The following is a 12,153-nucleotide window of genomic DNA, read 5'->3' as shown; positions in this document are numbered from 1 at the left end:
GTAAAGGGTTTTTGTCTTTACCCAGCATGGAAAATGAGGGTGTCATATCCCAAGGGGATGTGAATAGCTACTTTTGACTCCCCCCCTCAGGTGTGAGAATTACAGCTAGACGCGGTGAAGAGACCTATCAGCCCTCCCACCTCCTTTTTTATTTTTTTCCCCCTTTTTTTTTCTCCTGCTCCTCACACATCACCCTGGAAAACACACAGGTTTTAGGCCTGATTTTCACTCCTGTCTCCTATAACTCTGGCTGAAGCCTGATGGCCTTGCTGGCTGGAAGGAAGTGGGGTTAAGAGACGGGGCTGTGCTCTCTGCCTTTGGGCTCTTGCCACTAGAATAGCACTGTGAAGTGGGAGGAATGATATGATGAAAATGGAAGAAATGGATGAAACTGAAAAAGAGGAAAGGGCCTTGTCAGCCTGTGCAGTACAAGCAAACAAGGCCCCCAAAGAGCTGATGGAGGCCTCAGCAGAGTGATCAAGAGGAGATGGCAGTGGGAAGCACACAAATGCGTTGCCAGGCTCAAAGGCAGGCCTTGGGCAGCAGTCTGAGCACAGGGACAGCCCCTGCACCCCAGCACCACCTCCCCAAAAGCCCCATCCTGTGCTCCCCACAGAGCTTTAGCCTTTGCCATGGACAACCTAGCTGCTGTGCCCTTGCCTTTTATCAAGGGGATACACTATGAAAGAGAGCCCTCAGAACAACATGTATTTATTTTATTCACAGGAACTAATTACAAAACTGAACCAGCGGGGCAGGGTAGCGGGGAACAGGGAGATTTCTCCGGCCACCCGCTGTCTCCACAGGGGCAGGGTGGCGGGGCTACTCCGACGGCAGGAAGATGGCGACTGCCATCTTCCCGCCACCGGGGTAGCCTTGCCACCCCGCTGAGGTGGCAGCCCCAAAAGCCGGTGGCTCATGGCGAGGCAGGCTTGTCGGGGTTGTGCATGTGGTACACATCGCTCTCCTCGTCCTCGGGCACCTGCGGAGCCATGCAGCCCCCTCAGCTCCGCCGCAGGCCCTCATGCGACGGGCGGCAGCGCCATCTTGTGCCTCCCAGCCCACCCGCCACCACCCCAGGCCTTACCTCCCAGTAGATACCATCCTCGAAGCAGTTCTCATCAGCTGCATCACCCCAAATGGGCAGCTTCAGGATGGCCCCTGGAAGAAGCCAGGGAAGGTGGTGGGCTAGTCAGGGGCACCCTGAGCACGTCCCTGGAACGCATTGCTCAGGGGTATCCCCGCCGATCAGGGCTGATTTTGGGGTGCTGCCTTGCTCGTGAAAAAAGATGCCCAAGTGATGGTGGAATTTGTGTGGGAAAGGGGTGCTCCCCAATTCTTGGCTCTGAACCCCAGTGCACAGCCCCGGTGCTGGGCTCTGACCCTGCTACTCATGGCCCTGGGTGATGCCAGAAGAAACCACGCTGGTCAGGAGATTGGAAAGGAGATGGGGTTTCTGCTGTGCTCCCGCTGCCCACGGAGTGGCAGCAAGGACATGTTGGATGGAGGAAAGGTCCAGGTGGCCCGAGTCCAGCCTTCCTAGCAGAAGAGGGAATGAGTCAAGCCCTGACGTGGTGCTCAGTGCTAGACCAACACAAACATCCACCCGATCTCCCTGCGAGGAGAAGATGATGCTGTGGTCTGACCCACACCACAGCGAAACCCCCATTCCTCTATTTGACCTTGCTGGGATACAGTCTTCCCTCTTCACTGCCCAGTTTGGGCTTTTGGGGTAGTCCTGTCTGTAGGGAGTCAAAAGTGATGTGAGCAAGCCTGGGGCTGCCCTTTCTGTACAGCAGATGCAACCCTTGCAACACAAGTAGGAAGGACTCGTCCAGCCAAGGTGGCAGTACGTGGAAGTCTCCATTTCAGTTGCAGGCTGGACTTAACCCTCACCTCTCCATGTTCTCCTCCTGCTTACCTACAAGGGCCCCCCCAGCGAAAGCCATCAGCAGAGACACGAAAATGCCAGCTGCCTGGAACCCTCCTTGGACACTGGGTGTCCGCGTCTTGTAGCTGCCAGTGAAGTCAAACGCCTTAATGAACCTGCAGAGGATGGAAATGGCAAGGATTACTTCTGGCAGAGATCTATCCTGGTGGAGAAAGGTTGTGCAGAGCCAAGGTAGAGGAGCTTTGTTGCCCTGCTCCCTTGAGGGCTCCTCCCTAGCCCCATCCCTCTTTGACAATGGACCAGGAGAGTGTTGCAATGACACAAAACACTGTTCACTTCCTCCTCTTCTGGCCCCTGGCAAAACTTTACCTAGGAGGAGTCCAAAATATAAACATTTCTTTTGTTTCAGAACTTCAGCCTTACTGGAACCCCAAAACAATGCACAGATAAAGGAAGGAACATTTCCCCACCCACTGTGCCCCAGAATAATGCCAAGGAGTGGGGTTATGATTCACTTTTTGAGGACACCAGAAGTCAGCTACAGAAGATTAGTCTTTCATACTTGAGTAAGCCCAACATAGTCAGTGCACCCCATGTTTTTGAGGGGACAAGGGACAACTCTGGACACAGAGCAAAAACTATTAATTGCTCCTCTTTTCCAGCCCATAAATCCCAGGTAAAATCTATTCTTGTGGATGAATTTCAAGCTTTCTTACCCTTCCTTTCCATATACATCCTCTGTGGCTGCAGCTGCAGTGATGGCTCCCACAATGCCCCCAATAAGGCCTGGCATGCCGTGGAGGTTGTGGATGCCACATGTGTCCTGGATGTGCAACCTGGACTCCAAAACAGGCTGAAGGGAAGGGAGGCAAAGAGATCAGAGACATGAGCACAACCCTGGAAAGGATTAGTTCCTTCCACGGAGGACTGGGATAAGCAGAGAAAGAAGATTGGTATTATGTGTCCTGTTCAAGAGTTGAGGGTTTTTAGACAACGATGTAAGTGAAGCTGAAGATAAAATAAGAATTTATCCTCCAAACACTCTCCTGTTTGGAGACTGAGCCTTCCTGAGTGTTTTGAGGCAGTTAATGGAGTAAGAAGTGCATCTCCTTCAGGGACAATGGAAAGCAGGATCACTCAAAGGGAAGTGTATCCATTCCTGGTCTCCTTGGCAGGACCAGGGCTGCAGACCTCCAGAGCAGCACTCACCGTGAGGTAGACATACCCCACCGTGGACACGATGCCACAGATGAACCCGACAATGAGGGAGCCGTATGGAGTCAGCATCATCTCTGCGCTGGTGCCCACAGCCACACCGCCAGCCAGTGTTGCGTTCTGAATGTGGACCTGCAGAAATAACCGCCCCGTCTTGGCATCTCAGAGAGATCCCGATTGTTCAGGGATGGTGCAAATGGTAGAGCAGGAGAATCAGCTCTGAAAGTGCTTCCATAGGAAATATCAGGGCCCACTTTCCTGCTCGTTGGTGAAAAACAAGAGGAGAAGAACAGGCAGCCTCTGTCAGTAGCACAGGCACACACAGACTCCCACTCCCCTACCACACACGTTCTTTGCATCCACCAATCTGGGTGGGGAGTTGTGATGAGATGGAAATTGTCTCACCCATGTGTCATGCCAGCTCTGCTGTCACACAGCTGTACGCCCACACACATAACACGTACAAGTCAGCCCCCCGATTGCTCACAAGCTGCTGCACAGGCCCCGCTCAGCTTGCTGGGGAGCGCTGCCAAATGTGGCTCTGCATCATGCCCATCAGTAGCTCTCCTGGGAGAGCTGTGTCTGAGGTTCACCACGTGCAGGGCACCAGCCTGCACCTCACGACCACCAGGACTCACTTCCCACCTGCATTTTCAGTGCACCCTTTGGGTATCTGGTTGGAGGCTGGTTGCACCATCACGTCCCAAAGCCCAGTTCAGCAAAGGACAAGTGTCACTTGCTTCCTGGGCCCTTGGTCAACCTCATTAAAAGTCCCCTGGGGAGCATAGGGCTCTCGGCTCCCAGCTTACCATGTCCAGCTTGCCTTTCTTCTGCAGCATGCTGGAGAAGGCCATTGTGGTGAGGACACAAGCAGCCAGTGAGCAGTACGTGTTAATGGCAGCCCGGTGCTGGGCATCCCCGTGCTCAGAAATGGCTGAGTTAAAACTGGGCCAGTACATCCACAGATAGAGGGTACCTGGTGGGATGGGGAGGAGGGGGCAGAGAAGAGAAAGGGAAAAGAAAGAACACAGGAATTGAAAAAAAACTCTAAAGGAAGATCTTTTTATGCAGAGGGAAGTTAAATCCCTGAGTCCTGCTGGCCCAGAGCCGTGACCCCATACTGGGACCAGCACCAGGTGGGGCTGGCAGAGGAGGGGAGCCAAAACACTGCCTTGTCTTCCCAGACACCACCTCAGCTCTGGCACTGATGAGGGGAGCCGAGTAGTCCCAAGGTGCTGAGAACTGGAACAGAGCGCTTCTCAGCCCCTGATCCTGGTTTTGCTCTGTTTTTTCCAGTGACACAAGGAGGAACCAGCTCTCTGCAGCTGAGCGGTACGCACATACCAGTGAAGCTGAGGCTGCTGCTGACTCACCGATCATAGCGAAGAGGTCAGAGTGGTACACGGAGCCCTGCTTGTCCTTGCTCTGCTCCAGGTTGGGTCTGTACAGGACGCGTGTCACGGTGAGGCCAAAGTAGGCTCCGAAGGTGTGAATGGTCATGGAGCCACCTGCGTCCTTAACCTGCAGCCATGGGAAAGCAGAGGTTCGTTTCTGGAACCGCCACTCCTACTGGAGGTGAGATGTGGTCTGCATCCAGCTCAGCTGGTCTGCCCATCCATTTTTCCAACCTGCATTCACCCAGGGGGAGAGGGGGACTGCCTAAAGCCTTACGTGAAGCAGGTTGAGGAGGATGTACTCATTCACCGCAAAGAGCGTGACTTGAAACAAGGTCATGACGAGGAGCTGTATGGGGCTGGTTTTGCCCAGGATGGCCCCAAAGGCAACGCACACAGAACCCACGCAGAAATCAGCATTGATTAGGCTGGAAAACGGGAAGAGAAATTGTGGTTTAGTAAGGAAATACTCTTCATAACTCACCCACACCCACCTCTAGAGATCCCACCCTGAGACACGCAGGTGGTCAGGAGCCAGCCCTGGGATTCCCACTGACCTTCCTCCCAGCCTGACATATTGTCCAGGTAGGGAGCTTCCCCCAAAACTGTTTCCCATGGAACAGTACCATGGGAGGTGGCACCCCAGAGCCCGTATCTCTCCTTACTTCTCCACTCCAATGAGGATCTTCCCGTTCTGGAAAGAGTGGAACCAGCCTTGCATCAGGAGAGCCCACTGGATCCCAAAGGCGGCAAGGAGGAAATTGAAACCAACGGCTCCGAATCCGTAACGCTTGAGGAATGTCATGAGGAAGCCAAAGCCCACAAAGATCATCACGTGGACGTCCTGGAAAGCTGTGCACAGGGAAGGAATCGTCAGCTCTGAGAGGATGGCAAGGCTGCGAGTGTTGTTTGAATTTGGTGGGGAAAGAAAACGCACCACATCATGGCAGTAGGGCGGAAATTCAAAGGAAAATGTGTGTGTCTGTCCCATGTCCCCACATTTCCAAGTGTGAAAATGTCTTAGCTTTTGGAAACTGAATTTTTGGTTAAAAGGTTCAGTCTTGAAAGACAAAAATGTTTATTAAAAGCTGTTTGCAAGAGAAGACTGGAGACTAATGGAGTGTGCAAAGGAAAACATTTTTCTATTCATGTTGTTTTCTTCCCCTTCTTAAAAAAACTCAGAAAACATCATGTGAAGTGAACAGGGTCTGCCAAATATTGCTAAAACCACACAAATGGTCATTTTGGGTAGGCCCATCCAACATAGGGGTCCTGGTGATGGCTCGGAGCAAGTGTTTAGGGAAAAACATGAGAACAGGGGAAGTTTACAAATACATTTTTAATTGCTGCTGAAATCAGTGGCAAAATACCCTTGAGAACAGGATCCCACCTTGCAAGATTTTGAGTGCTTAAACTAGAGAGACCCAGTTCTTCCAAGAAGTGCTTATACCTGCGAACTGGAGCCCCTCAGATGCCCTTCCCCGGGGGAAACCATACCTGCATGAGCCTCTTGAGAGAAATACTCGGTGCAATAAACCTGCTGTACTTTTTAATGCTAAATGTTTCTTTCAGATAAGCATCACTTTGCAATTAAGTGAGCTGAAACGCTGCGTAATTACGAGTTGAACCATTCAGACCCTCACACTGGAGGCCACTCCAGTGAAAAAAAAGTAGGACATGTAATAAGCTCAGGGCAGAAGAAATTCAGTGACTGAGGACCTGCTCTGCCCCCGATCCTCTGCTGGCCCTTTGGCATCCAGCAGCCCTGGATCTGCTCCTCGGGGACGGTGGGGCTGTAGCCACTGCCTCCACTATGGGCTGGGTGAGGGTTTGGGTGTGTGCAACTGCAGAAGTCTTGGCTTCCATCCTCCGGTGCTTTACAAGATCTTGCAACTTGAGTGAAGACGAGCGTTTGGACAGGCTCCAGTGATGTAGCGTCAGGTTGCGGAGACAGGTTAATTCACTTGTTTTCAAAAATGCCTCCACCTATGAAGATACTCGTGAAAGATGGAAAAGACGAGATCTGCAGCTGACCCTGCTCGGCAGAGGTCACTTCAAGCAGACTTCTCCCCAAGTCCTAAGAAGCGGTCTACGTAACTCTGGTTTTACCGTGCAGTCACACACGCTTTCTCTCTGCAGCTATATTTATTCTCTCCACCTTTTTTTTTCCCAAGCATAAGCAGCACAATACACAGCTAGAATTATCTGCAGCCATTTGCATCATATACTCCTAATTTCATCCTCAAAGCAGAAATACACGGGTCAGAGGCAGGGCTGCGGTCTGTGTGCCCTTGGAAAATACAGAGGATCCCTGCTGCGTTAGATCCTGCAGACAACCAGGAGGAAAAGCAGGTCTTTCTTCAAACCGCATGCAGTCTAAAGCCTTTTTCTAAACCTTGCCTTTGTTTTCCCTTGAGAAGAATGACACTTGCGTTACATGGCAGTGCCATGCCCTAAAGGTTTTGTGACCTTGCTTCTGTGGGAGGGCAGTTGGTGTCGCTATCCAGAGGAGGTATTTGGGCGTTGGGAATACTACCTGTGCCGAAGGATCTGATTTCTTTTCCCTAGGGAGCAGATCATTCATTCATTATGGAGTACCAGCGTGTGATACAAAATGAGAAGACAGTGTTGTGCTGCCTGGAGTCGATGGCACCAGTGACACGACTGCACGAATGCATCCTGCATTTCCTCATCACTTCAGGTCGTCACTGCTCGCCCACTGCAACAGCTTTGGGCAGGTCCTACGGGCAGCAGCAGTCACAGACGTGTTAATACAAATGACCCTTGGGTGTTTAACCATCGTGCTCTCTTCTAAACAGAGCTGGATGGACATGGATTGAAATGCTTTGGTTCTGCCATCCTGCTGTGTCGGTCTATCCTTGTAGAGAGAGGATTGTTCTGATTAGATACTGGAGGAAAAAAAGCTGTTCTTTGGGTACGTGAGCCCTTCCTCAGGTGTGGAGCAGAAACAAAACTCAAAGCTAACCTGAGCTAAGCAGCCGCTCGTAGGCTGATCTAGTTGTGTGAATCCGCTCGGCCATTTGAGGAGAGGATATCTGGTGCTGCGGACCGGAGATGGGCGGTGAGGACAGTAGGGCTGCAACGCTCTGAGCTCCTACAAGCTCGTTCTTGGCCCCCTGGTGCCCTCCCAGCCCTTCAGCCACAAGGGTTTCTGAGCAGCGGCTTTCTGCAAGCAGCTCGTTTCTGAACCAGCTAATCCTCAGCAGCCACAGGTTTCTATAGCTCCTTTGATTTAGCAGGTGTTTTTTAATGGAAATGTTCTAAATAGATGCATGACTCAGGCCCGTTGCTTCCTTGGAAACAATTGCCTGCAGAAGCAGCCTGTTCCTCACGGCTCACAAAGGAGATGACCAGCCCTGGAGATCAAAGCCAGCCCAGGGCTCTGCCTGGCCAGAAGGGCTTCAGCCACCTGGGCAATCCCCGCGGCAATCGGGCGCCGTGAGCGATCAGCCCTGGGAAGCTGGCAGGTTACGAGGACTCTTGGCATCAAAATGGCAGCAACCAAAGGGTAATTTGCTAGTGAGGGGGAGGACGTAGGAAGGGGAGGAAGATGTCACAGGATCTCAGCAGCCGTTCCTCCGTATGCACGGGGAAGCTTGCTCTGATCCGGAGCCGAGGGAGGGGGCAGCAAGCCAAAACTTGCAGGGTGCAGGGAACACGTCAGCCCTATTCCTGGAGAAAAGACGTCACGTACTGGTGGCACGGCACACTGCCAACAGACCCCCAGAGCACCAGAGGGCCACAAGGCTTTTCTGACACTCTTGAGTGCGCCCAGAGCAGTGTCAGGGGAAAGCCCAGCCCTCCAACAGTCAGTGGAGACATCACCTCTGAGAGGCTCTGTCCCAAGCCAGATATAAACGGGCAAGACAGAAGAAGCACTTGGGAAGGGACTATCCAGCTGAAACCTCTCTTCTAACCTCTCCCCAGACACTTGGGGCAACAAAAACATCTTCTGGGTGGTGTGTGTGTGCTGGGCTTGTTGCAATGGACATGTTGGAGCACTCGCAGACCTGTGACACTGCCTATCCCCAGCCACGTCCTACAGCTCTTTCCTCCTGCAAGCCCATCCTGGGATGGCCTGCCATTTAAGGTGGAAGATTAGCCCTGTGTCTGCTGCCCTTCTGGAGGTCTGCCCTTGCTTCCCCTCCTGGCAAGGGTGGTGGTCTCCAAAGCCCATCCTGCAGCTTCGGCCTCCAGATCTGAGAGATGCAGTGCTGTGGGGTGGGATGGGGTGGGGTGGGATTGGGTGGGATGGGGTGGGATGGGATGGGATGGGGTGGGGTGGGGTGGGATGGGGTGGGATGGGATGGGATGGGGTGGGATGGGATGGGATTGGGTGGGATGGGGTGGGATGGGATGGGATGGGGTGGGGTGGGGTGGGATGGGGTGGGATGGGATGGGATGGGGTGGGGTGGGGTGGGATGGGATGACGGCCAACCAGCACTGGGACTGGGCTTCCTGAATACTCACACGGGTATCGGAAGTAGAAATCGTTCTCGATGTCGCTGGTCAGGTTCATCTTGTGCTTCTCTTCCTCCCAGTGGGCATCGGCTTCGGGGCCGAAGCGCACAAAGACGCCGAAGAGGATGATCATGGCCACCTCCCAGAGGAGGCAGACGAGCGGGAGCCGCCAGCGCATGTAGGTGTTCTTCGCCATCCCCTGGTGCCTCGGCCGCTCCATCCGCAGGTACGCCCGGCGCGCCGGCACGGTGTCAGCCCGCGTCCCCGTGCCTGGCCGTCGCGGGCGACATATATACGTCGGGGAATGCGAGGTGGGGCCCAGGGAGGTGCCTCCAGCGGGATCACGTTTCAGACACGGAGACTCACAGATTTGCTCTCTGCAAATCTCCCTGGGAGGAGAGCCGGGGCTCCAGCACCTCTTCTCCCGGCAGCTCCCAGCAGCAATGAGCCCTGCCTCCCCGGGGGACTCCTAGCCGTGGAGCTGGGTGTCCTGCCCCCTGCTCTGCCCTGCCCCACAGCCCTCCCCGTCCCCTTGTCGGAGCGGGGCCAGGCGTCCTGACCCTGCCACCCCTGCAGCCTCCCTGCCCGTGCCATGTCCTGCTGCCCTCGCCCCTCGTTCGGCTCTGCAAACGCCCTTCCCCATTGCCGAGGATGCCAGGGCAGCCTGAGTCACTGGGCGCAGGTCCGTGAAGGTCCGTGGGACAGTCCCAGGAGGAAGAGGAAGATAGAGGCTTCCAACCAAACGCCAAGGTCGTGCACAGGCACGCCGTGGCCCTGCCGAGGCTGCCGTGTATCTGCAGGGACGTGGAGCTGACACATCGCATCGTTTCCAGGAGTGGGTTACCCAGCGTGTCCTCCTGGCAAGACGAGCTGAGCTGGGGCTGCAGGAGCCGGGTGCCGGAGATGGGACTGGAGAGCTCAGCGCTCGCTGCAGGCTGAACATCCCCTTCTCCAGCACGGCGCTTCCCTTAGTGTTACGCTAAACACAACCTTCCTCTTTCCATCGTTCTGAACCAGGTGCTCTGCCCTCAAAGAGCTGGGCAAGTCCTTCAAGAGGAGCCCAGCTCCTTCCTCTGCCTGCGGATCCCGCAGATGCCTGTCAGTCTTCCAGAGATGAAAGACTGCAGCCCAGGCAAGCTGCCCAAATTTGCTGATGGCATCTAATTGTGGCCTGCAGGCTGAGCAAGCAGCGCTGATTTCTGTGTTGATTAGGCAATAATTTGAGTTTATTATTATTTCTTGTTTGCTTTCTTCTCAAACTGACAGATGGCAGAAAAATGCCGTGGATGGTCTTGAGAGACTGATGGCTGCACAAAATCGTTCTCCAGTCCCATTTGGGCTCCACGCAGGGCAGAGACAGCTTTGGAAAGAACCTGGGAAATGCAGCTCGGGAGCAAGGAGCAGGTTTCTGTGGCAGAGCAGCCAGTGAGAGATCCACCACGGAGGGTGACCTGGGAGCAGGGCAGCACGTAACCCGTGATGCTGCCCAGCAGCTGAGAAATCCTCTGGGCATCCAACTACAGGGCATTTGCAGCCGTACACACCAAGAAGAGATCTTTGGCCAGAAAGAAGCCGAACCCCCTGAGCGACACCTGAGCCCTAATTGCCAGAAGCACTGTTGATAGTTGGGTGTCCTCCTGTCTGCCACGTGGCGGGACCAGTCCTCAGCCCTGCCCTGGAGCAGCTCTTAGAAACCTTGAGAAAGGAGACACGGAGGCACAAAGGAGCATTTCGTAACATAAGGGGACCTGCTACAGCCTGGTAGCCTGGCCCCAGCAGCTGTGCTCTATGTGGGGACTCAACTCTTTAGCAGAAGAAAGCAAAGCACAGAGCTTTCCAGTCTGGGGTCTCACTGAATTGGTGGCATCCCCCAAAAAGCAGCACCAAAGCCCTGTCCCTGCAGAGCCCGGGAGGTCCCACATGGGCTGTCCTGCGGCAGCTCTGTCCCCTGCCTCCCTCCTCAGCGTCTGCAGGCAGAGCACGAGGGATAATAGCTTTTCCACTGGCCCGATAGTCTCACCTTGCTGCACCGCCTCGCACTGCCCCTTCCTTATCGACCTGCAGATCAGCACGTCGCCTCTGCCAGCCCGTCGGAGCCGGCGCGCTCTGCTGGCTGCCGCACACGGGGCTCAGCCCTCATCTGCTCTCACCCGCCTGTGCCCTGGGAGCCTCTTCCAGGAGCACTGCTCCCCGGGGCGGTACTGGAATTTCCACGCCAGGGTGAGCCGCAGCCGTGCCCGGTGGGGGCAACACCTGCCTGATGTGCCGCGGTCCCATCACGTCCAGCGCCCATAGTGCCAGGTCGATTGCGAGCTGCCCTTCCCCTCCCTCGCAGCAATTAACGCCTTCGAGTGTCAGCCACCAAAGCCCCGTGAGCGTGCGGGTGTCTGTGAATGTACCCCCAGCCACCCCGCCCACGGTTTGCTGAGGAAATCAGCAGGGCTGTGCAGGGACTTGGGGCAGGTCCGTTTGTCCTTCTGCTCCGGGACGTGGAACTGGGCTGGCAGCGGGCAGGTCCCGGTTGCCTTGGGAAGGCTCTGGGTGAGGGTTGTACCGCACCGGTCCCAGCTGGGTCTCTCCCAGTTCCTCACTTTTACGAGCACTAAAAATATTTCAGAGACGTAAAAACAAAATCTGAAGCGTGCAGAAATCCCTCCCTCTTGCCCGGAGGCCTCTGGGCAGCTTCGCCCAGGAGAGGAGGGCACGGGGACTCCTTGGTTCACTGCGAGCTGTCCCAGCAGATCTTATCGCTGCCCGCGCCGGGGCACGGGCGCTGGGCTGGTCCCAGAGGTGACCGCAGAAGGTATGCGCTGTGCGTCGTGCTCCTCTGGAGGGAGCACAACGGGACACGTCCCGCTCCACCCTGGAATTACGCCGGAGCTCATGCCGGTGAGCAGCCGGAGACGGATCAAATTCCCTTCCATTCAGATGGAGAACCGAGGAATTTGCCCCAGTTGCAGGTATTCGCAGCACCCAACTGCTCCCCAGCAGGCAGCAGTGAGCTCACCGTCACGCTGCGCCCAGGCCAGTGACGCCTCCGAGGACTTTAATGTCCAAGGAGCACCCAAACCTTCCTGCAGCTCCTGCTGTTGTCAGATTGCTGCCCAGAGGCACAAGGGACAGTAATGCCCAGCCCTGCTTGCTCCTCCAAAATTAGGGGCAAAGCAACAA

The 12,153-nt window shown here is 55.0% G+C and overlaps 1 protein-coding gene across 2 annotated transcripts; it reads right to left on the bottom strand.

The window, feature by feature from the left end:
* Window positions 1-848: 848 nt before the first annotated feature.
* On the bottom strand, window positions 849-10,031 carry RHCG (Rh family C glycoprotein). 2 transcript variants are annotated; one of them, XM_040570359.1, is made up of 10 exons: window positions 8,992-10,031; window positions 5,166-5,352; window positions 4,778-4,928; window positions 4,480-4,627; window positions 3,916-4,082; window positions 3,101-3,238; window positions 2,608-2,744; window positions 1,922-2,046; window positions 1,088-1,161; window positions 849-982 (listed from the first exon to the last, which is right to left on the bottom strand). In XM_040570359.1, the coding sequence occupies exons 1-10, from the start codon at window positions 9,200-9,202 to the stop codon at window positions 917-919; spliced, it is 1,404 nt and encodes a 467-aa protein (XP_040426293.1). In that variant the 5' UTR covers window positions 9,203-10,031; the 3' UTR covers window positions 849-916. The 2 variants fall into 2 exon arrangements, with proteins under 2 accessions (XP_040426293.1, XP_040426292.1); XM_040570358.1 differs by having other exon boundaries at window positions 888-1,161.
* Window positions 10,032-12,153: the final 2,122 nt, after the last annotated feature.

Source organism: Cygnus olor, chromosome 11 (genome assembly GCF_009769625.2).
Source record: "Cygnus olor isolate bCygOlo1 chromosome 11, bCygOlo1.pri.v2, whole genome shotgun sequence".
NCBI lineage: Eukaryota > Metazoa > Chordata > Aves > Anseriformes > Anatidae > Cygnus > Cygnus olor.
The sequence above is the reverse complement of the archived record's forward strand: the minus strand, read 5'-3'. Positions and strand labels throughout refer to the sequence as shown.

Coding starts and splice junctions, on each gene's coding strand:
- RHCG (XM_040570358.1), bottom strand. CDS start 9,202: ATGGAGCGGCCGAGGCACCAGGGGATGGCGAAGAACACCTACATGCGC. Junction 2,745..3,100: donor TGGGGTATGTCTACCTCACG/GTGAGTGCTGCT, acceptor CCTTCCCTTCAG/CCTGTTTTGGAGTCCAGGTT. Junction 1,162..1,921: donor CGCTGGGGGGGCCCTTGTAG/GTAAGCAGGAGG, acceptor GGCTTCTTCCAG/GGGCCATCCTGAAGCTGCCC.